Source organism: Rhodamnia argentea, chromosome 4 (genome assembly GCF_020921035.1).
Source record: "Rhodamnia argentea isolate NSW1041297 chromosome 4, ASM2092103v1, whole genome shotgun sequence".
NCBI classification, from domain to species: domain Eukaryota; kingdom Viridiplantae; phylum Streptophyta; class Magnoliopsida; order Myrtales; family Myrtaceae; genus Rhodamnia; species Rhodamnia argentea.
Window position 1 is genome coordinate 26,933,332 of NC_063153.1, and position 25,550 is coordinate 26,958,881.

The 25,550-nt window shown below is 39.2% G+C and overlaps 2 protein-coding genes and 1 pseudogene across 9 annotated transcripts; 2 read left to right on the forward strand and 1 right to left on the reverse strand.

The window, feature by feature from the left end:
- Positions 1-295: 295 nt before the first annotated feature.
- LOC115743471 lies at positions 296-3,713 on the forward strand (annotated as a pseudogene).
- Positions 3,714-12,954: 9,241 nt separating this feature from the next.
- On the reverse strand, positions 12,955-24,335 carry LOC115743451. 8 transcript variants are annotated; one of them, XR_007198057.1, is made up of 6 exons: positions 24,212-24,335; positions 23,081-23,363; positions 21,810-21,990; positions 21,582-21,661; positions 20,261-20,738; positions 12,955-12,966 (listed from the first exon to the last, which is right to left on the reverse strand). XR_007198057.1 is itself a non-coding variant. In XM_030678226.2 (2 exons), exon 2 carries the CDS (start codon positions 23,333-23,335, stop codon positions 22,616-22,618), a length of 720 nt encoding a protein of 239 aa, XP_030534086.1. In that variant the 5' UTR covers positions 23,336-23,363; positions 24,212-24,335; the 3' UTR covers positions 21,959-22,615. The 8 variants fall into 8 exon arrangements, 1 of the variants encoding a protein (XP_030534086.1); XR_007198054.1 differs by lacking the exon at positions 12,955-12,966 and adding an exon at positions 18,303-18,496 and having other exon boundaries at positions 19,392-20,738; XR_004015691.2 differs by lacking the exons at positions 12,955-12,966; positions 20,261-20,738 and adding an exon at positions 19,359-19,910.
- Positions 15,585-18,240, forward strand: LOC115743450. Its single transcript, XM_030678225.2, has 3 exons — positions 15,585-15,772; positions 16,742-17,239; positions 17,467-18,240. Exons 1-3 carry the CDS (start codon positions 15,697-15,699, stop codon positions 17,991-17,993), a joined length of 1,101 nt encoding a protein of 366 aa, XP_030534085.1. The 5' UTR covers positions 15,585-15,696; the 3' UTR covers positions 17,994-18,240.
- Positions 24,336-25,550: the final 1,215 nt, after the last annotated feature.

The window sequence follows — 25,550 nt, forward strand, 5'->3', positions numbered from 1 at the left end:
CCACACAAAAACAATGACTTTCAAGCAAGATTTTGCATTGGTGTGGTATAGAATGAGCTTCAAAAGAGAGAGAAGGGAAAAGAGATGAAAAGATTATCAAAAAAGTTTTAAATCTATTGTCGTTGTGCCAATTCACATGTAATGAAGAAGCTGTGCTTCGGTGAATTCATTCCGCTAATTCGAGTGTGTGATGCTAGAAATGATTTAGGAAAACGATGAATTTCATTCTGATGTGTCTGTGGCTTATTCTGTTGATGGCAGATGAGGAGGTGACGTTCTCTGCTGAGTTAGGGACATGGCATTGTCGATTTCTAGGAGGCTGATACGTTTGCTCGGCCCGTTGGGCCAATGGAGGCATGTCGGTTCGGTTTCGGTCGCGAATGGTTCTTCTCACTGTCTTCATGGTGGGGGAATGTTCTGCTTTCCTTTTAATCTGTTTGACTACAGGGATTCTTGCTTTTGATTGTCCACTGAGATGGTTAATGCTTTTGTATTTTTTTCTTGATTGATTTGCAGGGCCTCGTTTCGCAAGAGAGCTTATCCAGTGTGGAGTTTTCTCGATCATTGAGTGTACGTTCATGTTCTACTTCTATGTGATAAATACATGAGGTGAATGTAAAAGACGGCCAATTCTGAGGTTGCTCCAGGATTTCACGCGATTTAATGCTTATGATGGTATTCTACTGATTCAAATCACAAATTAGGATGTTGCGAACTCTTTATTATTTACTTTGGTATGTGCTCTCGCCTTTGAAGCAGACTCGGCTTGTAGTACTTTGTACTGTCTAGAGTCCATAGCAATTGATTGATGAACATGAGATAAACCCATCCTTAGCTTTAACGCTTGACGTAGGGGTGTGTTTTATGTAACTGCATGTAGGATGGTTATTTTTTCTTTGGTCATCGATGGCTATCAACCTCAATACTGACTCCTAATGGTGAAGCTGACCTCCCTTCTGACTTATTGTCCGAGAAGAAAGTAATTGTGCCTGATCGCGAGATAGGTATGACTGGAACGGGCTTTACATTGTCTTTCTTGTAAAAGATACTGAGGATTAGAATGGTCATCTTTTCATGTGTCGGTAGCCCCTGGAAATGCAACTTGAAATGTAGAAATAGAAGCCATGAATTGCTTAAAAAACAAGGGAAAGCATGAATTGATCCAGAGGTTTGAAATGCATTGCAGAACTTATAACATTAGAAGAGCACTCAAGAAGATATTTCCTTGAATGTTTCGTGTCTAAAAAAAATAATAAGATTTTCAGGAGTATTGAGTGAATGTAGGATCTAGTACAGTGGCTTGTCAATAATATTTGCTTTCAATGGGGAGATGTCAGCATTCTGCTTATTTGCTGTTGTATTTTACTTATAAGATGTTCTTACAGGACTTTACCAAGACCTTGTCATTCCAGTAACAAACTTTCTTGGTGAAGATAAGGGCTTGATGGTCTTAGTTGGATATGTTTTTGATGTGCCTATTAGAAAAGATATTGTTCATCGTGTTGTGAGATGGCAGCTTGCAAAACGACAGCAGGTTTTGTACAACAATATTACGCACTTTGAAATCTGATGTTTGTATTTGATGTATATCTTTTCATATAGCTTCATGTGCTGAATAACACTTTGAATTTTATTTACTGCTCTGAGAAGCATCTAAAGTATTGTAGAAGAAACCATTGATAGACTACTATCTTTCCATTGAGTGGGTTATTTTATTTTCCCACCATTTTGGAATGCTGAATGTGATTATTGCTCTGAGAAACTTTCGTGGAAATTTTATAGTATGTTGATGGGTTCATCTACAGGTTACGCATTCAACTAAAAGAGGTCAGTGGGACAGGCAAAAAACCATGGTGACAGAAGGTCACTGGTCGAGCAAGGCATGGTAGTAGGCGTGGGCCTCAGGTTTGGTTATGTTTTGCTTAATTGCTATAGAGTTCCGTTTCTACTGAGATGTTCGTGTAAAATCTGACAAGCCAATTGGTGGATAACAGTTTAGAGGTGGTGCTACGATGCATGGCCCAAAGCCACGAAGCCATGCTATTAAGCTGAATAAAAAGGTTAAGCGCCTGGGGCTGAAGATAGCTCTCTCTGCATGTGCTGGGGAAGGAAAGGTGAATCTTTGTCACTGCTCTTGAATGTTCTACTTGTTGATTGTTCAATATGGTAATCCAGTGGTCAAGTTTGTCTTGACATGTAATGTCCTAGAGTCAGTTTCTTGCCTACTTCGTTATCCTTGTGCTCATGACCTCCTTTTTTTTGCAGAGCAGCATCTTTAGATTAGGGTGTGTTTTTATTGGATATGAACTTTTTGCTTTCCCTTCAAAATATTGAAAACCGAAAGATGGTTTTCAATGTCTGCAGTTAGGAAAAGATTCTAAACACGCACATATTAACATCTGTGGGTTTGAAAGGTTTTGGGCTTTCAGTTATTTGACATCAAGAAAAGTCAAATTCAAACACTAAAGAAAAAGAAAACGCAAGAGACATCCGAAACAGACCCAATCATTTGATTATTTTTTAACCATGTTGCTATTCAGCAACCTTTTGCTTTGGTAGTTGTCATGTTAACAATTTTACTTCTCTTCACTACCACTGTACCTCAAAATGATTCCATTCTATATGCAAATCTTCCTTTCTTTTCTCTATATAGCTGTAATTTGATCTAGTATTTCCTGGCTATTGATGAGTGCCAACTATTCAGCTTCTGGTATTTGAAGATATGGATATCCTGACTCACAAGACAAAGAACATTGTAAACTATGTCGAGCAAATGGAGAGCGCTAAAAAAGTTCTGCTTGTGGATGGCGGTCCCATTAACGAGAAGCTGAAATTGGCTACACAGAATCTACACTATGTCAATGTGTTACCCTCTATAGTAAGTTTACCTTCTGGTTATCAGATTTTGCATTGTTCAAATCAATTTCGGTAGGCTTGACATTATATACTAGACGTTCTCTTATTCTGTGTTTGGGAGGAACCTTTGGGAAGGCATGAAAGTGACGAGAATGGAGGTGGAGGAATGAATATGAGGGACAATAAATTGTGTTCCAGTACAGGGAGATTGAAGGGAGTGAAAACGGGGGCATTTTCCATTGGAAGGAGATGAAACGCAAGTTGTCAGAAAAGAAGTACACTTGCTGTGAAGTTCTATTTAGTGTGCATTTCTCACTCCATTTCTGGAGGGAGCAGGTCAATGTTCCCATTCAGATCAGCTCCCATTTTCTGTTCAAATCATTTTTCCTTTGGGATGCTCCATGAGGAAAGAGCATTGTGTCAGTCAGGAAGGAAGGTGTCTGTGTATATTTTATTTTATGATAGCTTCTAGTGATGGTTAGGAAAACACCAGTTTGTATTTAGGACAAATAGTCTCCCCTTGCAAGTCTAAACTGCCTGGTTCACCATTCCACAGCTCTAGGCATGTGAGTACTTTCTTATTTCAGAAGTTGTGTGATCGCTTATGGCCTGAGAATCTTACAGTATCACTCTATTGCATGATATCAGCTGTAGCACTTGGTAGTGAAGCTTTTGTTCGGCACATTATTACGTATTCTAATGGGGGTCGTTCGGTTTAGTAACTGTAATATGATCATATGTTTTTTTTTTGTAGGGCCTTAATGTATACAGCATCCTGCTACACGACACATTGGTGATGTCCCCGCAATGCAGTATATAGGGTTGTAGATGGGATGCATACTCCAATTAATCGCTGATGCCATTTTAATGTGATCTTTTTTCATGCGAAGAGTTTCCTTTGGAGGGCCAAATTTGATGTTTCGTCTTGGTATGTGCGCCAATATAAGCTTTCCCGCCTTAGCTTTTGAGTTCTTGTAATAATTATGTAACTTAGAGCTAGCAAATTTGTGTTTGGCACTATATGGAAGTTCAGGCCAAAAAAAAAAAAAAAAAAAAAACAGGTATTTTCCCTTGTGTTTGAGTATAATGAGCTGGAATGTGCTCTTGCAAATAACATTTCATGCGTAAATCAGTCGACAAATTGGTAGGGGGAACTTATTACTGATCCCAGCCCTCTGTCAAAACATTCCTTTTTTAGAGGCATCGTAAGAATGTATAGCATCAATGACATGCCTGATTTTGTTGTGATTTGTTCATGCAAAGGTAACAATGGCTTGGCTTGCGAGGATAACAGATGTTTTATCTAAGAACGAGACTGACTTATCTATCAATGTTTTCGAATGTTCGCATCATGCAACAAGTGAATTGTTCGATCATGCTCCCTCCACATGCTTCATGCGTCTTGATTCATGGCTGTACAACGAGGCACCCGAATCACTGCATTGTCGCCGAGTTTGTTACCAGAAGTGCAGAGAAATGGTAAAGGAGTGCGTGAAATCCAACTGAGGTGGGTAGGAATCGGGCCGTGACTTTCTTATGCATTCGACAGAGGGCTATGGCAAATCTTTCTATGCTTTAGTATCTTTGCCTCGTGTACAATTCTGCAAAAGTCCGTGTACGAATATCAATGAGCGAAATCATTTGTTCTATATCATCCACGTCCCTTAAGTTCGTAGTGAAAGAAGAGTGCGTGTGTGTGGTTGGGGTGGGGGGATGTTTTCAAACTTAAATTTTTCAATTGTATCAATTAAGTCTTAAAAACCTTTTCATAATTTGTCAATTTAGCTAATTTTGGCCGGAAATCATTGAAAAGTTTAAGTTTGAAAACATCCCTCCCCCCCTAAAAAAAAAAAACTCTCTTGATATCTCCAAGACTGAAGTGGATAATTTTATAGTAGTTTTAGCATTTTACTATTTTTTCCTTTGATTTTCTTTTTCTATTTATTTTGGCCAACGACCCCTGGACAGCCACTAGGCGAGCTCTCGCTTGCAACTGGCAAGATAGCCATGGCCTTGTCTAGGGCCATTGTTGTCTCGCCGATTGCGGGCGAGGACGCAAAGGCCCTTGCCAGAGCTAGATGAGGGTTACTTGGCCCGTGGCCGGTGACGCGACCCTTGCCAAATGCGAGCAAGGGTGTGAAGGCCCTCGTCCGGGGCCGTCACTAGCAAGGCAATTGTCACTTAGATTTGGTGCCCGTGTCACGTAGAATGGCTGGAGTCCATGTTAGTTGTTCCCGTTAAAAAATGGCTGGATGGACTAACATTGGTAAATAGCTAAAAAGTTTGTGAATAAATTGGCACAATTGAGAATTTTACAATTGAGTTGGCATAAGTGGAAAAACTTAGGATTTTTTTGTTACTTTTATCAAAAATTGTGTTGGGGGGAAGAAAATGGTAAAAAAGAAGGTTAATACAGAGGGAGGGTAAGGGAAGGTTGGTGGGCAGTAGTGATCTCTTCGTGTGCTTGGCCAAGTATTGGCCATGTAATGAAACATCGTGTCGTGCAGGCTGTCCCCCCATCTCTTGATCCTCCTGGAGTGAGCAGATCAGATAAAAGAAGATAGATCCAGAATCTGTAGAGGTCAAAAACTATAAAATGGCCACTGTCGAATCGATTTGTAAGCACTACTTTAGCAATTTTTGATATTGTTCATCGAAACGACTTGACCCCATATTTTTATGAAAAAGTGGTGATTCAACTGTGTAGATTAAAAAATCTCAAAGTTTGTGTAATTCTGTATAGAAGGCTTTAGTGAACTTTTCCAAACTTTTCGATCAAAACAAATCTTTTCCCCGTAGTTCCTACGAGATCACCCCAAGGACACCTTCAGCATTCATGGGTCGCGGACCGGCCACAGAATCCTATTCAGTAAGCGAAACATATTAGCTGTCCACTCTTAGGTTGAGCAACAAGGGCCAAAGAAGTTATTAGTGGGCACTTGCTGGTGCCAATCATATAGACCAGCTTTGAATGGTTATGGAGGTATGGGGTTGCTGCAATTATGTGTCATCTCCCTCTTTGTCCCTCTTGCCCTGACTTCTATCTTGTGTTGGATAGATCGAGTCTAGAAATCTAACTCATCTCGATCACTTTGCTCACTCTGAATCGACGAGATGATTTGCAGAGAAACGAAAGAGAGAACAAACGAAATGCTTCTCATTAGCAAAGACCATCTTATGCATATTGCCGCTTATCATGGCCAACAGCTCGACTTATAACCCCAATTCTTGTTCATCCGTGTAAGAGCGTGCCACTGAAGCACGATTCCATTACCCGAGGAGATCACCAAGAGGGAGCTCAAGTCCGAGCCCGTTAACATATCTAGCTAAACCCACCTTCACTCAAAGCTTTAGTCGATGAGTTATAGGCCAATTTGGATATGTTAATTGTTTCATACCATACCAATTCTCTGATGTAGAATTTTTCTAACACTGCTCACCCATGTATATCAACAAAAGTTACGGCGCCTCCAAAGCTAAGCAGCTTGCACCAGCATACGACGGGGCCCATGACTCTTCAAGAAAACGAACTACCATCCGTGACATTCATCTTTCGGGATTCAAATGCATAATAGATCTATCGACGAGGGTATCGAATCACCGTATTAATCTAGTTGGTGCATTCTTCTTATTGTTCCTGAAATCGTTTCTCATTTCTCCATTTGCACTCGTCCAAATGTGTCCAAGAAGCTCTTTAGAAGGTCCTCTTGTGGGGAGAGATTTGTCTGTCGGGTAGGATGTCATTTATCACTAGCAGCCTGGACAGTGACTCGTGCTTGCGTTGAAACTTAAAAGTGTTATCCTTTTCGAATCAAAATGGAAGAGCCCTTTCATGGGGACGAGTTAATGCAATGAAAGTCCTAAATCTTGCATCTAGAATGCAATCTAATTCTAAAATTTTTAATCGGTTTGATTAAGTCCCAAACATGGTAAAAAAAAAAAAAAATTTAGATCAAGTCCTCTTGATGAACAGTGACTAAAATTGCCTGCGTTTTATAAAACATGGGACAGTAAATTGTAGTGTTACATGTAAGTTTTGGGACTAATCGTATTTTCTAGTAAAAGTTTAGGAGATAATTAAACTAATGAAAATATTTAAGACTCGTTGCACTTTTTGCAAGAGGTTTATAATTAGAACGAATCAATTGAAAAGGGCAAAAGGACACTAGGGGTGGTAAAATTTATGTACGGTACTCACTTTGATGCCAATTTTTTTTTTTAAAACGGTTATTTCAATACCAACTCCCGTGAACTTCATCGAAAATCATACGTGGCGCCTATGTGGCTTGCTGAAGCATCCTAGTCAGCAAAAAATCAATAAAAAAATCCATGTAATAATAAAAAATAAAAAAACTAAAAAAAAGATTTTTAAAAAAAGTATCAATCATGGCCTTCGCCGCACACCAACGCCTGCTGGCGATGGTGAGCGGCGACGGCGAGCGGCGACGGCGAGCCCTCACCACTACAATTGCAAGTTTGCTTCTTCTTCTTCTTCTTCTACTTCTTTTTGTTTTCGATTTTTTAAGTTATTTTTTATTTACTTTTAATTTTTTAAAAAAAATTAACCTAATTTTTAGTTTAAAAGTCCACGTGGACTGAATTTTAAAAGAAAAATTGCCACATGGATTCCATGTGGATAGACTTTTTTTAAAAAAAAATTCATATAATATTAAGAATTTAATAAAAAAAAATGCCGGATGTACTATTTCTCCGAAATTGGCACTTAAGTAATCTTTTTTGGCTGGAATTGGCACTAAGTGATTGTTTTTTCTCCAAATTGGCACTTAGTGATTCAAAAAAAATATATTGACACTAAAATGAGTGTCACACACAAATATTGGCATTCCATATGTCCTTTTACCAATTGAAAAGTTTACGACTTGGTTGCGATCCGTACATAAGTTTAGAACTTGTGGCACAGTTTTTCCATTCTTTCATAATCATGCATACATCAATCATCTCCGACTCAACAAATATTAATTGAAAATCCTATGGTATGGTTTCTAGATATATACTGGATATGGTGCTATCTATCCAGTCAAATTTGTGGCCAAAACCCCAATTGGAACTTATGTAGCAGTTGCACTTTGTTTGCATCGTAGGATAGACTAGATTTAGAGGACTTGGAGGAATGAACGTTAATTATTTGTAGGTCCAAAGCTTTTTGACATCTCCCCCCCTTCGCCAATTCCCTCGATATTTCAAGATATTAAAGTATCTCACACTACTTAATTAGCTGATTTCTCTCCAACCATCAATTTAAGCATTTCGAATTAGACTTTCTAACATGGTACCAGAGCCGGCTTTTTCCTCAATTTATTTCGCGTGTGTCCATCCGGTTCGTTAAATTCGTCGCTTTGACTATGGGGTCTATTTACGCTTTATATACATGTGATCTCCCTTCATTCGTTAACTTAAATTTTGGGATTGAACTTTCCGACACATTTTAATAATTTTTCTCTTCTTAATTTTACTGGTTCTTATCTATGAATTATGTAAAACACACACACACACACACACAACATTAGCCAAACAACTCCTTTTGAAGACAAGGGTTTGAGTCACCCTCAATCTCATCAGAAGACAGTTCATCAATGCAGTGGCACTATCCGCATGCATGCATGTGCGTGGTCTCATTTTGATGGTTAATCCCACTGTTCTTAAAAGATTTTGTCCCCGAAAGAAGAAGAAATCGGCACCGATTGATTTGTCTCTTTCCAATCTTGGAATACCTCAAAATGCAATAAATAAATAAATAAAACTCTGTGTCATCTCAAACTCAAAGGCTCGACCTTTTACTCACCATTTCCATTTTCAGCAGACATTTCTCCCCACGCAGAGGAAGTCCCTTTGCACCAGTTCAAAGATTGAGCTACAAGGAGTATGAATTCACGCATGACCATGAGGGAACTTGTTTCTGCAGATAATCTTCAAAGTCTGAGCAGGAATCAATTCTTCAATATTCTATACAATCTCTTTCTTCTTCTTCTTCTTTTTTCAGTTCTTTTATATTTGATTAAGATAATCGAGATTAGAAATGTACGACATGTCACCGCATTTTTTTTTATATATAATTACGACGATTTATTGTAATTTTGTATGGTGTGTTGAGAGATGCCAATCCAAGCATTGGTTGATCGACCCTGGCCATGGAGCACCAACATGTAAGTAAAGGATGCTATTGTCATGGTCAAAACGTCAAAATCAGTACTTCCTGTTCCATCTGGAATTTGCATATACATGAACCTAAAACCCAATCATGCATTTTCTATTTCCCTTTCTGATATAACAAGGCAAAAACCCTCCATGTGGGTGAAAACCCTTTCTTTCTTTTTTTTCGAAAAAGAAAGGCTGTTCATCTAGCACATGGCATGGACCGACAAAACTTCCAATTTGACAAAGTTATCAAATAATTAGAACTTCTTCCCTTTTTAATCAGCATCATCATTAACATTATCATTCGCAGCATAGTATCTTTTGCGCAGCCGACAAGATGTAATCCTTAAAAGCAATCAAGAGCGGTGCTCCACGCAAAGACAAATTACTTTCAAGCAAAGATGTTGCGGCGTGGGAAGTGTTTTTAAATACCAGATGAGGACAATGAAAATTGGGAGGGGCAAGCCCCAATAACTCAAGTGTGCAGGAGACCTTGATTTCAGGGCCAAATGAAGGAGAAAAATGCAAAAAAAAAAAATTTAAAGTTAAAATAAGGAGGGGTAAATTGATGAGGCTGAGATTAGTGTTGGATTCAGCCCTAAGGCCTACATGCTCCGTTTCTTCTGAAGTTGGCCCATAAATGCAGTCCAATCATTCAATTTAGCCCTCGGATCTGTTCTTTCAATTTTTGTTTTTGTTTGTTAGGTCAGCTGCGATTTTCTTGCAGGCCCCAGCAATCCCTTCCCTTCCCTCCCCGCCCCCCCGGGGGGCCAACAAAGATTGAGTCCCACAGCCTTTGAGGGCCCACATTCCTCTTGATTCATTTCCCTGATAATTTCTCAGAAATTCATGCTCTCTAGTCGTTAAATTGTCGAATGTGAGCGTGGCTTGTTAGATTCGATTAGGGGGGTGAGTAAGGTTTTAGGATAGAGTCGGAAATCGAACAATGGAAAGGATGGGAACCCGAACCCGTCCGATTTCATGTTCGAGAGTATTCAAGGTAGGTTTCGGATTGTAAAAATTGGGGAACCGGTTCCGAAAGATAATTTTCAGGTTGTAAGAGGTGAAACCTTGTCCCGCTATATTCCATGGTGTCTGAAGATGAGTGTGTAATCTAGAACCACTAGTTTGAGTTTTCATTTCCGGCGATCTCTACGGTTGAGATTTTCACTTCGTTGATGTTTCATATTCTTTGTGTGTCTAAATATGAGTTGCGATCAATGTATTATGGTAGCAAATGATGGTCATTAGAAGTGATAATTTGCAATCATTCAATTAAAAATACTAGTGAAACTTGAGTAGATCTAGGAAATTGTGAAAGGGTAGGTTCCGTAAAAGTCGGTTCCAAGTTATAAAAATTAGGGAATCGACTCCCTCGGGTAGACTCCAAGTGAAACCTGGACCAAACCCTAGAACTACTTACCCCTAAATTCGATCATAACTCATCTTGCAAGACTACGTTTCGTTAGACTATTTTTTGGAAAACTTTTGGGTGAATTTCTAGCTTTAGGCTAAACGGTTTTTTCCGAAATACGAAAGTGTTTGGTAAATCCTAATTTAAAGTGCATTGAGCAGCAACTTTGGTTAAATATTGTTTGGAACAAACTACACCTTAAAAGGACTTTTGTTAAATTTTTTGTAAAAAAAACTAAAACCCCTCACCGACGTAGGGCTCAAGTCCCCATAGAGCCATATTTAGCATCGATAGCCCTTGTTTGAGCCTTGGTAGCGTCATCTGGGGTCATGTGATTCCAGGCAGCCTTGCTTGAGGTCATGCGCTAGATGTGGCCCGCCGGCGACATCGCGCCAATTGAGCATATTTTTTGAAAATTTGAAAGTTCAACGGGATAAAAATTGGAAGAAAAGGAAATTATTAGTATTTCAAAAAAGCTCAAAATTCAAAACTCTTACAAACCTCCATTGGGCTAAAGAACTTTAAAGGGCTTTAATTGTATTTTCAAAAAACTCTTCGCAAAATTTACCAAATACTGCTCGCATTTTCCCTAAACAACTGTAAGGCTCCGAGAGGGCTTTTTCCAAAGCCCAGTCAAACGGACAATACGTTCTGCATCTGCATATATGGAATCCTGGGTTCAACAACCTTTGAGAAAGCACATCATCAGTATTGTACCTCCTCTCATGTTAAAAAAATAAAAAACTAACCTAAGCTCATAATTAGAATCTCTAATCCATATTCCCCTCCCCTTCCTGCCGACCTTAACAAACAATAATCTTGTTATATTTATGTCTCGAGTTTAAATCATTTACGGATATATATTGATTTGTTAAATTGATTTGGAAAAATAAAATCTTTAACGAATCAAGGATTGGGACGCGTGGAAAACTTATGCAGATTTCCTTAGCCACTACAAGACAAAAGGGATTTCACTTATTTTGTTATATTTAAAATACATGGTCAGACTTTGAGAAGAAGTGTGACTCTTCTTTTTGTGGTCGTACAAAGAAAGCTTGTGGGTCCCAGCAGTAATTAGAGGAAAGTAAAAAGCAAGGGTTTTGTTTCCTTGGTTTTCTGATGCCTGCTATATCCGTACAAAAAGAAAAGGAGTCTTTTTGGAGAGACGAGCCGCACGAGGAAAAATAGTGACGAAGTTGCGCAGAGACACCTTCGTGACAAGGACGAGCAGAAGGAGACGCTCTTCTGATCGCGAGAAGAAGTATGAAGAGAGAAGATTTGTTCGTGAGTTTATTACATCCAATTAAGTTGTTTATTTATGAACACTTTGGATTTGGGTATAATCTAGGTATAAAAAACACGAGCGTATTGAGCGATTATAATTCCGATTCTCCGATTATAGTGGATTGTTCTTGCTGGCTCTCCCGTGGATGTAGGTACCGATATTCGGACCGAATCACGTAATCTCTGGTGTCCTTTATTGTTCATCGTTATTTCTCTGGGCTTTTCGCATTGATTTATTTGCAAGATCTTGGTTAGTTTCCGCACGTTATATTACAACAATTGGTATCGGAGCGGCGGGTTCGGATATTCTAGATTGTGATTTGGTGCTTTTGCTTGTCTGATTATTATCTGGATATCCCGTGATTGCAATTATATCCGGAGTGAATGCTGAAATTGAGAAGTTTAACGGGAGGAACAACTTTGGTTATGGAGCCTCAAGATGGAGGCATTATTGACAACTCAAGGTTTAGCAGAAGCATTGGAGGTCAAGACCGAGTTGCTCGAAACGATGATGGATGCTGAAAAAGAAGTGGTAATGAGGAAAGCTAGAAGTTTAATCCTGTTGAATTTGTCGGATGAAGTGTTAATAGAAGTAGGCGAGAAGAAGGATACCGCGACATTGTGGGCAAAACTTCAAGCGCTCTATGTAACGAAGAGTTTGAACAATCGCTTATATATGCTGAAGAGGATGTTTCGGTTCGGATATACTGAAGATACGTCTATCAGAACCCACCTAGATGAATTTAATAAACCGAGTTAGTTTCCGCACGTTATATTACAACAAATCTCACACTATTGTGTCAGTAACCCCATTCCCAATCCATTTCTTAATGATCATATTAATGTTGTTAATGCTCAGGAACTTTTAAGAGCACAAGCCCCATTTATTCCCTCTGCTCTGCACATGTTCACCCTCCAACATCCGAGATTCTCTGATTCTCTTTTCCGTACAAATTCCTCGGAAAAATGAAATGCGAAGGCATCATTTAAGAGTGATTGACGGATGCATCTTCAGACCAGAAGTTCGAAGGACGTGGAACACCCTCTAAGCAAAGATGCAACAGTGCCACATGTTCACTAATCAAAACCCGTGTGCATTAGCTCCATGACTATGACGCTTGGTGCCCTTTTGGTCATTTACCTAACAAGCAAGAGACCGCATTACGATTCATCCGCTTCATCTAATTACATACTCATTTCCTAACTGCTTAAACTTGACATGTTATTTTAGTTAGTACTACAACAAATATACAATTCTCGCTATTCTAGCACTCTCGCTTTCTATTATCTTGCCCGTTACTTTCGCTACCGTGCGCTTATTCTTTAGCTGTCCGTATGATGTTCGATACATGATATCATGTGCTTCGTACATATAGATTTTGTATAAATGCACCAAAAAGTGGTTTTTTTTTTTTTTTTTGCCCTTTCATTTGAACTTTCCGGCTTGACTTATCCTCACGAACTCTGTTAGTAATAGAGGGGACGGAAATTGTGCGGCTCAAGGTACAAAGGGTAACATAGATAATGGAATTTTAATATTGACTAATTCATTTTTATATGATGGGAAATCAGAAGAATACGTGTTATGTGTGCTTATGGGAATATTTAATTATAATAATAAGCATATTTTGAGCACTTGACATATGTTACGTCATTGATTGGAAAAAAAAAAGACATAAATACTTCGTTTGTTTCACGGAAAATATTTTCCCCAATTTCCGATGTATGAGGGGGGGGATGAGTGGTCAATAGAAAATATTTTCTAGTCAACAAAAAAAATCTTCTAAAACTAAGGAAAATGATTTCCTCATTTTGAAAAGAGGAAAATGTTTTTCTCATATTTTCTTCCTCCTTTCTTTCACACTTTTTTTTTTTTGAATTACTATTTTGTCATTATTTAATTATTTTTAATAATTCAAATTTTTTATATTTTAAATATTTTTATTTTCTTTTTATTTTTCTCTTTTCTCCTTCTTTGTTGCTCATTCTCCGCCTCTTCCTCCGCTAATAACGTATCTTGGCGACGGTGGCCGCCTATAGAGGCGAGCCCGAGGCTTAGCGACACAGGCCTTGGCGTCGCCGGCCTTGAGGGAGGCCAAGCTCGCTAGATCTACCGAGGCTAGGCTTGGCCTCGAGCGAGCGAGGCGGGTGAGCCTTAGCCTCGTCCAAGGCCGACAAGGCGAGTGTCGACGTCGCCGGCCTCAAGGAAGGCGTCGCCTTGTTGGATCTAGCTTGAGCGAGCAAGGCTCGCCTCGCCAGATCCAATGAAGCTCGATCTCGCTCGAGGTTGGCGAGGTCGAGCCGAGGCCGAGCCTAGCCTTAGGGCGATCGCCGGCCACCGCTGCGGCCACAAGAACCGTGAGAAGAAATTACATAAGGAAGGAAAAAATAAAGAGAAAAAAATAAAGAAAGCAATTAAAAAATAAAATAACTAAAAATAAAAAATATTTTTATATGAAAACATTAAATAATTTTTAAAAATAGAATTAGTTAATAAATTTTTTTAGGAAAATCATTCCCTTGACAAAAGACAGAAAATCGTTTTCTAATTCATTTTTAAGTATTAGTCAAACACTGAAAAATATTGTTATTTTATTGAAAAATGACTTTTCGAAATTTTTTTTCCGAAAACATAACATTTTCCGTGAAACAAATGGAACCAAAATAACTTTATTACTAATTTGGTTTAAAGACCACAAGAAACCTTAAACTAGTACACATGTGATAAATTTAGTCCAAACTAATTTTTTGACCACCAAAAGCACCAAATTGGTATAACAAATTTATCCTAAATTTGTTAACCACCAAAAATCCTAAACCGATATATTTGTGATAAATTTGACCTCTGTTAGTTTTTATTAAATTGGATTAATACCACAAAGAACCCCAAATTAGTACACATGTGACAAACGAAGGATAAAAACTCAAAAATGTCACGTGCTATCATACTCAGCAATTTGATGGAAAAGTTTAACGGAACTAACGAAAGGTAAATTTATTATATGTGTATTATTTTTGGGGTTTTTTGTGGCAAAAAAATTAGTTTGGAGTAAAGTGGTCACAAATGTATTAATTTAAAAATTTTCGTGATATTAATCCAACTATTGAAAAGGAGTACTTTTTCTTAAGTTCAGTAAACAAGGGGGAGATAGAAGTTTTACCGAAAATAACTTACTAATGAATTGTCTGCATGACGGACATGACTCCCAGGATTACTCCGAGCAGGAGAAACCGTATTTCGAACTCGAGATCCGTCGCAACGAAATCACACGTTTAATTACTAAGCTATTCACTAAGGACGAAAGGAAAGGGAAGTGTTAAGAAAAACACTTTGATATACACCATGTTTCCGTTTTTCGATAGTTCAAGCTTTCAAGAAAAATGACTACGGCATCTAATTTTAGTTCCGAGTGGGGAAGTGAGAGGTTCGAATCTCCATCTTCGAGGGAAGGAGAGATGCGTGAGGAGAAAGCAGGATTTCGCAACCTGTACATGGCACACAAGACACACAGTGTGCCTTTTATAATAGAATATGATACGATAATACCATACCCAAAAAAAAAAAAAACTTAATCCAAGAGGCAAATGACCGAATTAACCCCCCGACATCACCCAACATGGTAGTGCTTGAAACATGGTGTTCCTGCCACGCCTTGCAGCATCTCGAGGGGATGAAGCCATGTGATATTTAAAAGATCAACCCCCAAAAATAGGAACAATGAAATTTATTTAGGGTCGTGTCTTGGACCTACACCAGATAACATCCAAGGACTTTTAACTACAAGCAAAAAGATATAGCACAATTAGAGGGTCAAAATAGTAAATCATAGAGCCCTCTCGCATCGCCACATGCATATAAATAAGTCCCTTGCTCAATCTGCTTCTGCTCAAACTATATTCCTCTACATCAGGCTGAAAGCTCCTCTTCCTCCTCCTCCTCCTCCTCCTCCTCCTCCTTCTTTGGAAGCCGCAAGAAACGTTTGGCGATGAGAGGGTCGGTTTTAGTGGTGGTGGCGGTGCTGCTCTCCGCCACCTGCCGCCTCGGTTGTGCCTTCATCGACGGTAAGCTTCCGAAACTTTTTCTTTCTTTTTTAGTGAAGGGAAGTATCTTTTTCTCAATTCAAGCATTGAACTGTGGTTTGAAATTTAGTTAGCTGCCGAATACTTGACACTAACATGTACTGTCTGGCTTGAAAACTTAATAGCTTTAGTGGTCACTCATCAAGTAATTGTTTGATTAGCCAGTCTTCTATGTACAACTATACCCAGTTGCAGTTATGACAAATTGAAGATCTGGTTCATTATGTGCTGCGTTATCTGTAATCCTCAATCAGCATGCTTGTATTAACTCTCTCTTGGCTGGAATATGCTGGTATCATTCAACTCAAGAAGGATTTTCTCTGTCAAAGTAAATGATTTTGGTGAGAACCCAATTCTTAAATTAAGTAAAATTTTCCATAATCCCATGGATTGAATCCTGAATCTTGGATATCAATGCCTCTGAATCTGTTCTGGGATTAGTACACACACAATGGGGGCCACTGTTTAGCTGGCTTTTCAGGCTGGCAGAAGCTTCACATGGCCCTGAATTCAATAATTTTATGCCCACTTTACTCTTGGTACCTCCCAAAGGGCACTGCACAAGTTATCAGGATTTTACCAGAAGAAGCAAATAGGACTACTTCCTTTGTTTTTTTCTTTTTTGCCCCCGACATTTTTCTGAGAAAACGTATGAATTATGAGTCACAAGCACAGAGAGCCATTGCAACTTTTGCTTAAAATGAGGAGGCAAGAAGAAGCAATCGTAATGATACTCATACGGTCATTGGTCGTCACCTGCAATAAACTGTGCTGTACTTAAGCTGGGCATATGAAATGGTCCCCGAGCTAGTAATAAAGCTTATGCTAGGTCACAACTTATGCCCCATGTGCTGTGTCCTTCTTGTCCAATGAATAGAATTTTGGACATGGTTGTGGACGCGGTCAATCAATCATACGTTAAGACACGTCCCGATTCATGTTCCGGCGCAGGGCTAGTGCCGAACGGGAACTTCGAGCTCGGGCCCAAGCCCTCGGAGATGAAAGGCACGGTGGTGGTCGGTAAGTACGCGCTCCCCGAGTGGGAGATCTCGGGCTTCGTGGAGTACATCAAGGCAGGCCAGAAGCAGGGTGACATGCTGTTGGTTGTCCCCGAGGGCTCGTTCGCTGTGCGGCTCGGGAACGAGGCCTCGATCAAGCAGCGGCTCCGGGTGGTGAAGGGCATGTATTACTCAATCACGTTCAGCGCGGCCCGGACGTGCGCCCAGGAGGAGAGGCTCAACATATCGGTCGCGCCCGACTGGGGGGTGCTTCCGATGCAGACCCTGTACAGCAGCAACGGGTGGGACTCGTATGCCTGGGCATTCCAGGCTGAGCTTGATGTGGCTGAGATTGTGGTCCACAATCCAGGAGTCGAGGAGGACCCTGCTTGTGGTCCCTTGATCGATTCGGTAGCAATCAAGGCTCTCTATCCTCCTAGAGCAACTAATAGTGAGTTCTCTCATCTTTGATTCAAAGCTTAATTTGCTTTATAATACACTCCTACTTACCAAAAGCTTAGGCGTTTCACGGGGTCTGATCGATCCCGAGAACCACTTTCTACATTATCCCGAATTTGCAGAAATTTGAAATACTTCTGCATAATTATCAGTTCATCCATAATTCCATATGTGTTCCTTTTACACAATCAATGATTTTAGTGACTTCTTTTTATCCAGAGAACTTACTGAAGAACGGTGGCTTCGAAGAGGGTCCTTACATCTTCCCAAACACGTCCTGGGGAGTATTGATCCCTCCGAACATTGAGGATGACCACTCTCCCTTGCCTGGCTGGATGGTAGAATCCCTCAAAGCAGTCAAATACATCGACTCCGCCCACTTCTCTGTCCCTGGGGGCCAGAGAGCAGTCGAGCTCGTCGCCGGAAAAGAGAGCGCGATTGCTCAAGTAGCCAGGACCATCTCAGGGAAAGCCTACACCCTATTCTTCGCCGTCGGAGACGCGAGCAACTCGTGCGAGGGGTCGATGATCGTCGAGGCGTTTGCTGGGAGGGACACCATCAAGGTGCCCTATGAGTCCAAGGGCAAAGGCGGGTACAAGCGCGCCGTCCTCCGGTTCAAGGCTGAGTCCATGAGGACCAGGATCATGTTCTACAGCACGTTCTACACCATGAGGAGCGACGATTTCTCTTCTCTGTGTGGTCCGGTTGTCGACGACGTCGTCCTCTTGAGCGTCAGGAACCCTTAAGCTCATGTAAGAGTTCGATTTTCTGATGTGCTCCAGTGTAGGAGGATTTTATACTTTTGCAGTGTGGAGTGAGACGAGGGTCTTTCAGAAGTGTCAAGTTTCAACAAGGCTTATAAAACCCAAAACCAGAAAACTAAGAATTACATATGCCGTAATGCAAGGTTGATATGGTATATATTACTAGTAGGTTTACTTTGCCAAGCCTACATATTATTGATAAATCTGAAATAAAAGGTTCGTTTTAGTGGTCTCTTTCCTATATCTACCAAACAGCAAAATAACAATAAAACCGAGTTTTTGTAGACAGGAAGAAAGCGAGCGGAGTCGTCTTCCAATAAATTTGTTTAACCCAGCCAACAGATCACAAGAAAAAATTCTACAAACTTATTTGCGACCAATTTGGTCCATCACATAAAGAGAAGAAAGCTGGCTACTTTATACTAGGAATGTAGCACCGGCCATAGAATGCAGTTACACACAGGCACGCACAGAAGCACAAGCAGCTGCAGGAAGAAGATTGAAAGTAACAAAAGGGGGAGGCGACGAGATTAGGATTTACTTAATATGCGCTGGACCGGGCTCATGAGAACCCGACAAGTGGATGTGCGTTTGGTACACCCAGTGATAAGAACTACAACTCTAGGCCAATATAGAACAGACATTTGGGTTCAAGACTAAGTATTTAGGGGCTATAGGCAATGTTTGATACCTCAATCAGGCATTGGACATATCTAACACTTTGATAGGATTATGTACCATTGGTAAAACTAGCTGATTTGGACTTAAATATATAAAAATTCAATTAATGTATTCAGTAAAGAAGCGGTTATTTAATTTGGCAAGGGGAAAAAACATTTGACAAATTAAAATGTCATCTGTTAGTATTATGTTGCTAAAATCAATCAATACTATCAACAATTTCAAGTTTGGTAAGAATTAAGAAACTAACATTCGATTCTCGAACATTATCGCAGGAATCTTTATTTCCAGTTTCAGTACTATAAATCTTTGACACTATGAAATACCAAATTCATTTCTTGTGTTTCAACTTTATCATACAAGCCCGAGCTATTCAGCATTAGCATTTGTTACGTCCTGTAGCAATTGCATTCATACTTCTAAAAAGCTATATGAAAGAATCCTTAGGCGTTGCTCCAGTAGCTTAATATCTACATCTGCTCGGGTTTCCCTCATGGTTTCTACTTATTCAGTGAAGTCACATAGCTAACAAAACCCTAAAATTGCCATCTATCTAATGCCCCTTTATCTGCCTTGGGCACGCACAATAGAGAATATGGACAACTGAGGCGAACATTTGGATGAATGTAATAACTCAGAATACATCACCAGCACTGACTATTCATCAATTAAAGCTTCACAGGTCCAGAAATACCTTACATGACTGGCGCGGTTAAAGGTAAAATCTATCTCCAGTTACCAAAATGATTGCCCTCACTTAACCTGCCCAAGGCTGAAAAACAAGAAAAAAACAGTATGCCAAGTATCAATGATTCGGATTTGAAAGCAAAAAAAATATATGAAGACCGCAGCCGGATGTTCAGACTATAGTTGTGAGTCTCGGTGCTCCGATGTAAATCCAAAATTTCGCATTCGCAATCGAATGCATGTGCTCTAGGGCCTGAAATTGTGCGTCTGACTTCTAAGCTTATCAGCCGCAAGTGAATGACATTCTAGCTCACGGTATCCAGAAGAGATGGTTATCTTGTTCACTAGAAGAATAGGTTCATATCATTCTATTATCAGCGCACGTGTCTTTTCTCAGAACAGAACATAAACTTTGATTACTATTCCGACATATAAGTCAACCTTAATGGAGACAAAGGCCTGCTTATTTCCTTTGGCACATACCACCAACAAACAGCAACAAGCTTAGGGTTTCTCCAGCAGGTGGTAGTACTGAAGAAGAATAAAAGTTAAATACATAGTTAGGGTAGAGAATTTGTGAATTAGAGGAAACCAAGTAAAAAAACTTCTAAGATGCTCACTGGGTGAACTTCACTACTCAAACCTCCTCAAATGTGAAATTAGTTCACAATTGATGAAACATCAACATGCTGATATGCCTGAAACGGATTTAAGGGTAATAGATGGACTCCTTCAATCCACCTAGTAGTCAATATTGAACATATTCACTAGTACTAGTTTGATCTCAAGCAAAAATTTGACCACACATCCAATCATCAAATGCGAGAAAATCTGGACCAGATACAACGCGTATTTTCGTTGGTTACTATAAGAATTAAAACAAAGGAACTGCTACAAACAATTACAATAAGGCCGCTACCGTGCCACCTAAACATCCATGACACAATGAATTCATACATGCAATGTGTAACCATTCACTTCTTTCAAACGGGGATTCCATGTACTTCAGGTTCTGTGATCTAGTACTGAGTGCAGTAGTGACATCTTAATTTTCTAGAAGAGACATTTCAAATATAAATTGCATAAGAGCATTCACATTAAAAAATAGATCCTCCAAAAAAATAGTTCTAGCAATTATTAGCACACATCTTTGTGGTGCAAAAAGTTTTACCTGCATGGAATGAGGATATTATGAAAAAACCTATCTTTCTTTCGGCTTTTTGGCCCTTTTAACGAATAACTCTCAGAGGAAGAAAATCATTAGTGAAATAATCATGACCTCCATCACAGGAAACACTAGCATAATCATGGGCACCACCGCATCTAGGAAGGCCAACCAGCAAACAAATGGTGGCAGTTCTATTCACATTAACATTTATGTATAAAGAGGAAAGAAGTCCCAATGTCTTAACTTCATTCAATTGCCTGGATAAAATGTGTGATTCTGGGAAAGAGCTAAATAGCAATGACTTAACATCATTGTACTACTGAAAGGGTGAATTAATAGTCAATCACCAACATCTGCAGAATAATATATTATAACCAAAAGTCCCGTGGCACAGAAAGATTGTTATGCATGAGCATTTCGTAGAAGTTGATCAACCAAAAAAAAGATGATAGATTTAAAAAAAAGAACAGAATGTCAGACTCACACTTTCATGTGGTTGCTACATAATGCTGGCAAAAGCAACTCATGCCGCTGTTCAAACCTTGCTAATATTCTAATGACACAAACATGATCACAAAATGTGTCCCTTTGTATGTTGGATGGATCTACAATCTCATCAAGACTCTAGTTGGTGCATGAAGTGCAATGTATGCAATTTCTCTTACAGCCACAATGAGCTCTTTTGATGCTTCAACACTATCACCCTTAGATTTTCTCTGTTCTGTGAATTTCAATTTTCTCAATTCATTTTTCCATAATCCATGAGAGAAAGCGAGAGAGACAGAGAACCAAGTTGCATAACCAGTGCAAGTTCGTCATTCTTTTAAATCCTTAGCCAGCATGTCAAAAAATATTTATGAACTAACGGCTCAAAACATTTCAGTTGATTGAGATGGCTGCCATTGCCATCATTCACAGTGATGCAATGAAAATGCAGCTTATCCAAAGCAGTCATACACATAAATTATGACAATAAATGCTGTAATTTGCAATTACATCATTTAAGAGAACGCAGTTCAGCATTTGCAAATGACCTGATCCAGATCTCGGAATCTTCTTCAGGATACTCATCGTTGCAGAAAACAACAGGAGGGCAGACTGTTTCCACTCTTCACTGAAGTGATGGAGAGTAATGTATCAGAACATATCATTTAGAAAATTTGCAAATTTTGCCATGTATTCACTTTTTTCAGAAAAAATGCATTCAGACATTGCCCTATGGAACATGCCAAAAAAAATCTAACACAGCATCATTTTTGGACCTTTGGAAGCAAGGACCAGAAGGCTCCAACTTCAGCCCCGCATAATACAGGGCTTGTAGTGATGCTTCTCTTTCGAAGAAGGATGGAAGCAGATATTGCCCCATGGTCTGCCAGGAGAGACCAAACGCAGCACCATGTTTAAAGTTTTCGAAGCAAGGTATACTTGCCTCTAACTTCGACCCTGGAAAATACAGGGACATATATCAATAATATCCTCACATTTGGATTTCCAATGTTGCCATCAGGAAGATAGGGAAATCAGAAAGATTGCTGGTGCAAAATTTCAGAGCATAAACTAGCTCCATATATTGTATAATTCATGAAGTTCAATGAATGAGGCACCAGGACATGTTTGTCTCATCAGGAACCGAACCTATGTTCCAGTCACACGTACATACACAAACCTACTAAACAAACAATTTCCAAGATCCAATGTCTAATCAGGTCATATAAGACCCTTCTGCAATACAAGAAGAAAGTCGACAAAAGAGAGATTCTACAAACAATTTATCAATCAGTGCTATACATACAATCTAGCAAGAAATAGAAAGATCCATCACAAAGGCCCACAAAGAATATAGAGACTTGCTTTGTAGAGGTAATCAGAATAAGAACAATAGCATTCGCTTTTATTGCAGGAAAAACACATGCTTTTAAATACATATCCTCACCATATAGTCATTGCAGAGATATTAAAAAGAAGCATAGGAACATGTAATGTACTCTGCTTTCTTACAATTTCATGGTGCTATCTGCACAGGGATGTAAATCCAATAAAAGATAGACAAAAGTACCGAATCTGACCATCAGCTAATATGAAGACTTCTTCTGGAAGAAATTAAGTTCCTTAGCTCTATCAAATGTTCATCATTTGATATGTTAAGAGAAAGACGAAGATTCGTCAATAAGGCTTCTTGTTCCCAACTCATGGGTCCAGAAGCATACAATGCCACCAGAATGCTGCGATATGCATGCAACTCTAAACTATGAACTCTAGTTGCAACAGCCTCCTCATGAGGAAGGGGGAAAGTTACGTCTTGCTGATCATCACGTCCTCGAAATGATTCAGCGCTACTACAAAGGGTATCGGCATCTTGACTAGGCTCCCTCAAAGGTCGACTAGACAACCTATTGAAACAATCATCTACAACACTGCAACTACCGACAGAGCTTGCATCTGAATCGGAATCATTAGGTTCTAGATGATTGCCAAAGGAAGTATGCATGTTTCTTTCACCCAGAATTTCTTGTTGGTAGGCAACAGCATCTACCTTTTCCAATGGGGCACTCAAGAACACATTATCTTTGATTGTTGCTTTCCTTTTGCGACTGTGTCCAGCATTCACTCTTAGTTGAGACGAGCAATAAGGTGAGAGTCTTTTCACCCCCGACATTCTACAGGAAACAACATTAGAATCCTGGAATCGGCTTTTGTTGACAACTGGCAGACAACCATTCTCTATCAGCATGTTCATCTTTGGTTCCTCTTTGCACTGCAACCGAACTTTATTTCCTTTGAGTTTCATGATCAATGCACACACTACACAGGGGAACCTGAAAAGCCAACGAGGGAAACATATGATCATTCTTGTAGGTTATAAAAGCAACATAGAATGTGAAGGACAACAATTGACAAGTAATGCCAATGATAATGGTGAAAAGAAAAATATCAAAAATGTAAATCAACATGGTGCGACTTCTAATAGAGATCTTTTTCTTAGATAAAGGGAAAGCATTGACAAGTAATGCCAATGACAATGCTATAAAAAAACAAATATCCCAGATGTAAACCAACAGGATGCCACTTCTATTAGAGATCTTTTCAATGTAAAACTTCCTCATATGCAAAAGTTAATATCATTGTCAAAACCATCCTAAGCATAAGTCCTAAGGCATATGAATCAGAGGAACCCAATACAGAAAGCACGATCGAAAGCCACCGATCAAGAGACAACAAACAATCTTCCTTTAATGAAAGAAAATCTATGAATGAAAAATCCAAATAGATGCCTTCAGTCACAATCAGTGCACACAATCAATCATTGATTAGGTCCTTATCATATATCAAAATCAAAATTTTAAGCCTCGACTGATAAATGAATGCCCAGTAATCTAACAAAAAAAAAATCCAAAACATGGCATCAAACCATTACATAGTAAAGCACAGATACACAAAAAACTAGGCCAAATCCACAACAGAAAGGCGTCTCAAGGGAAGGGAAAAAAAAATCCAAAAGGTTGATAGCTCGACTTCCCCTCGATTCATCGTGCGATGAAGACCCCAAAATCTTCAATCGCAAAATTATGGTTCGCAAATTCACATCCAAAACGGAGTAATAGAGCAGCTACGGAATTCCAATAATTCCATAAAAATCAAAGAGATGACAAAAAATTCAACCGACCTTCAAACGAATGCAGCCCCAAGCCCTAATTTGGATTTCGGGTACGTGGTTAGGTTTCGCTTTCGATTTGGAGAGAGATTTGGGAGATTGCTGTTTGAAGAAGATGAAGGTAGACGATGGAATTGGGTTACCAGAAAAAATAAAATAAAGTAAGATAATTTTTCTTTATCTATTTATTTTTATGCGCAACAACAACAAAATCTTTCAAAAAAAAATTAAATAAAAAGGAAAAGAAAACCCCAATTTTGCAGTTTGAACCCTGCAAATACTTTATATTTCCCGAATTGGTACTTCAAAGAGGGTTAATTGTAATTTTCTCCCAATTTGGAAATCTATCTCACTTTAAAGAGACAATCTAAAACGATTCATTAAGTTTCCAGTCAATTCAAATTACTGCAAAAAAGACTTTAAAAAAAATGATAGAATTAATAGGCATAAATAGTGGAATTTATCTGGAATTTAGGTTAGGAAAAAATCAATGGAATAGTTGTTACATGTAGAACATTATTAGGCCAAATCACGATCTCTATTCATTCCATCTAGGTTATGAATTGTTACATGTGAAATGAAGATTTTCGTTTTGATTAAAAAAAAACTAGGTTATGTGGCTTCCTACAATAAGACGCCAAGGCATGCATGCCTTAAGAATTGACATTTGTACTTACCTTAACTGGAGCTGGTATTTTATGTAATAGCGTAACAAGCCAATCAAAGGGAGATGTATGACAAACGGGGTGCCGAATAGAAGGAGAGTCATAGCATATACACAATAGCGATTGATCAGTTATGCCATATTATCACTCTTACGTGGTGTAACAGTCACATAAAATACTTTTTGCAATAAGAGGCCAATTTCTAAATGCGCAATTAGATGCACGACATGTGATTTCATCCATCCATCTTCGTCCTTACTCACAAGCGCACCAGCCATTGGTTGTTCAAGACACGTTGCCAATAGATGCAAACCGCCATTTGTCACCAATCAAGTTGTCAATGCTAATTCAGCGCGCATACATACATACATACATACATACATACATACATACATACATACATACATACAGAATCTGGAGAGATAGAGAGACGAGCAGCAGGAGACGGAGACGTTGGTGGTTGTCGCAACGAAGTTGGCACCAACTTCGTGGGAGAGACTATGGGTAGAGGCAAAGCGGATGAGAGCTAAGGTTCTCTTGGATGAATCATGCTAGGCAAATCAAAATTGGTTTACTAAATTGATTTACCAAGTGATGTGTCCAGATCTGTTATTATTAGATATTGATGTGCCTTCTTCGCTTATTCGAAAAGCCAATTAGCATCACTATCCAAACTTGGTGAGCTA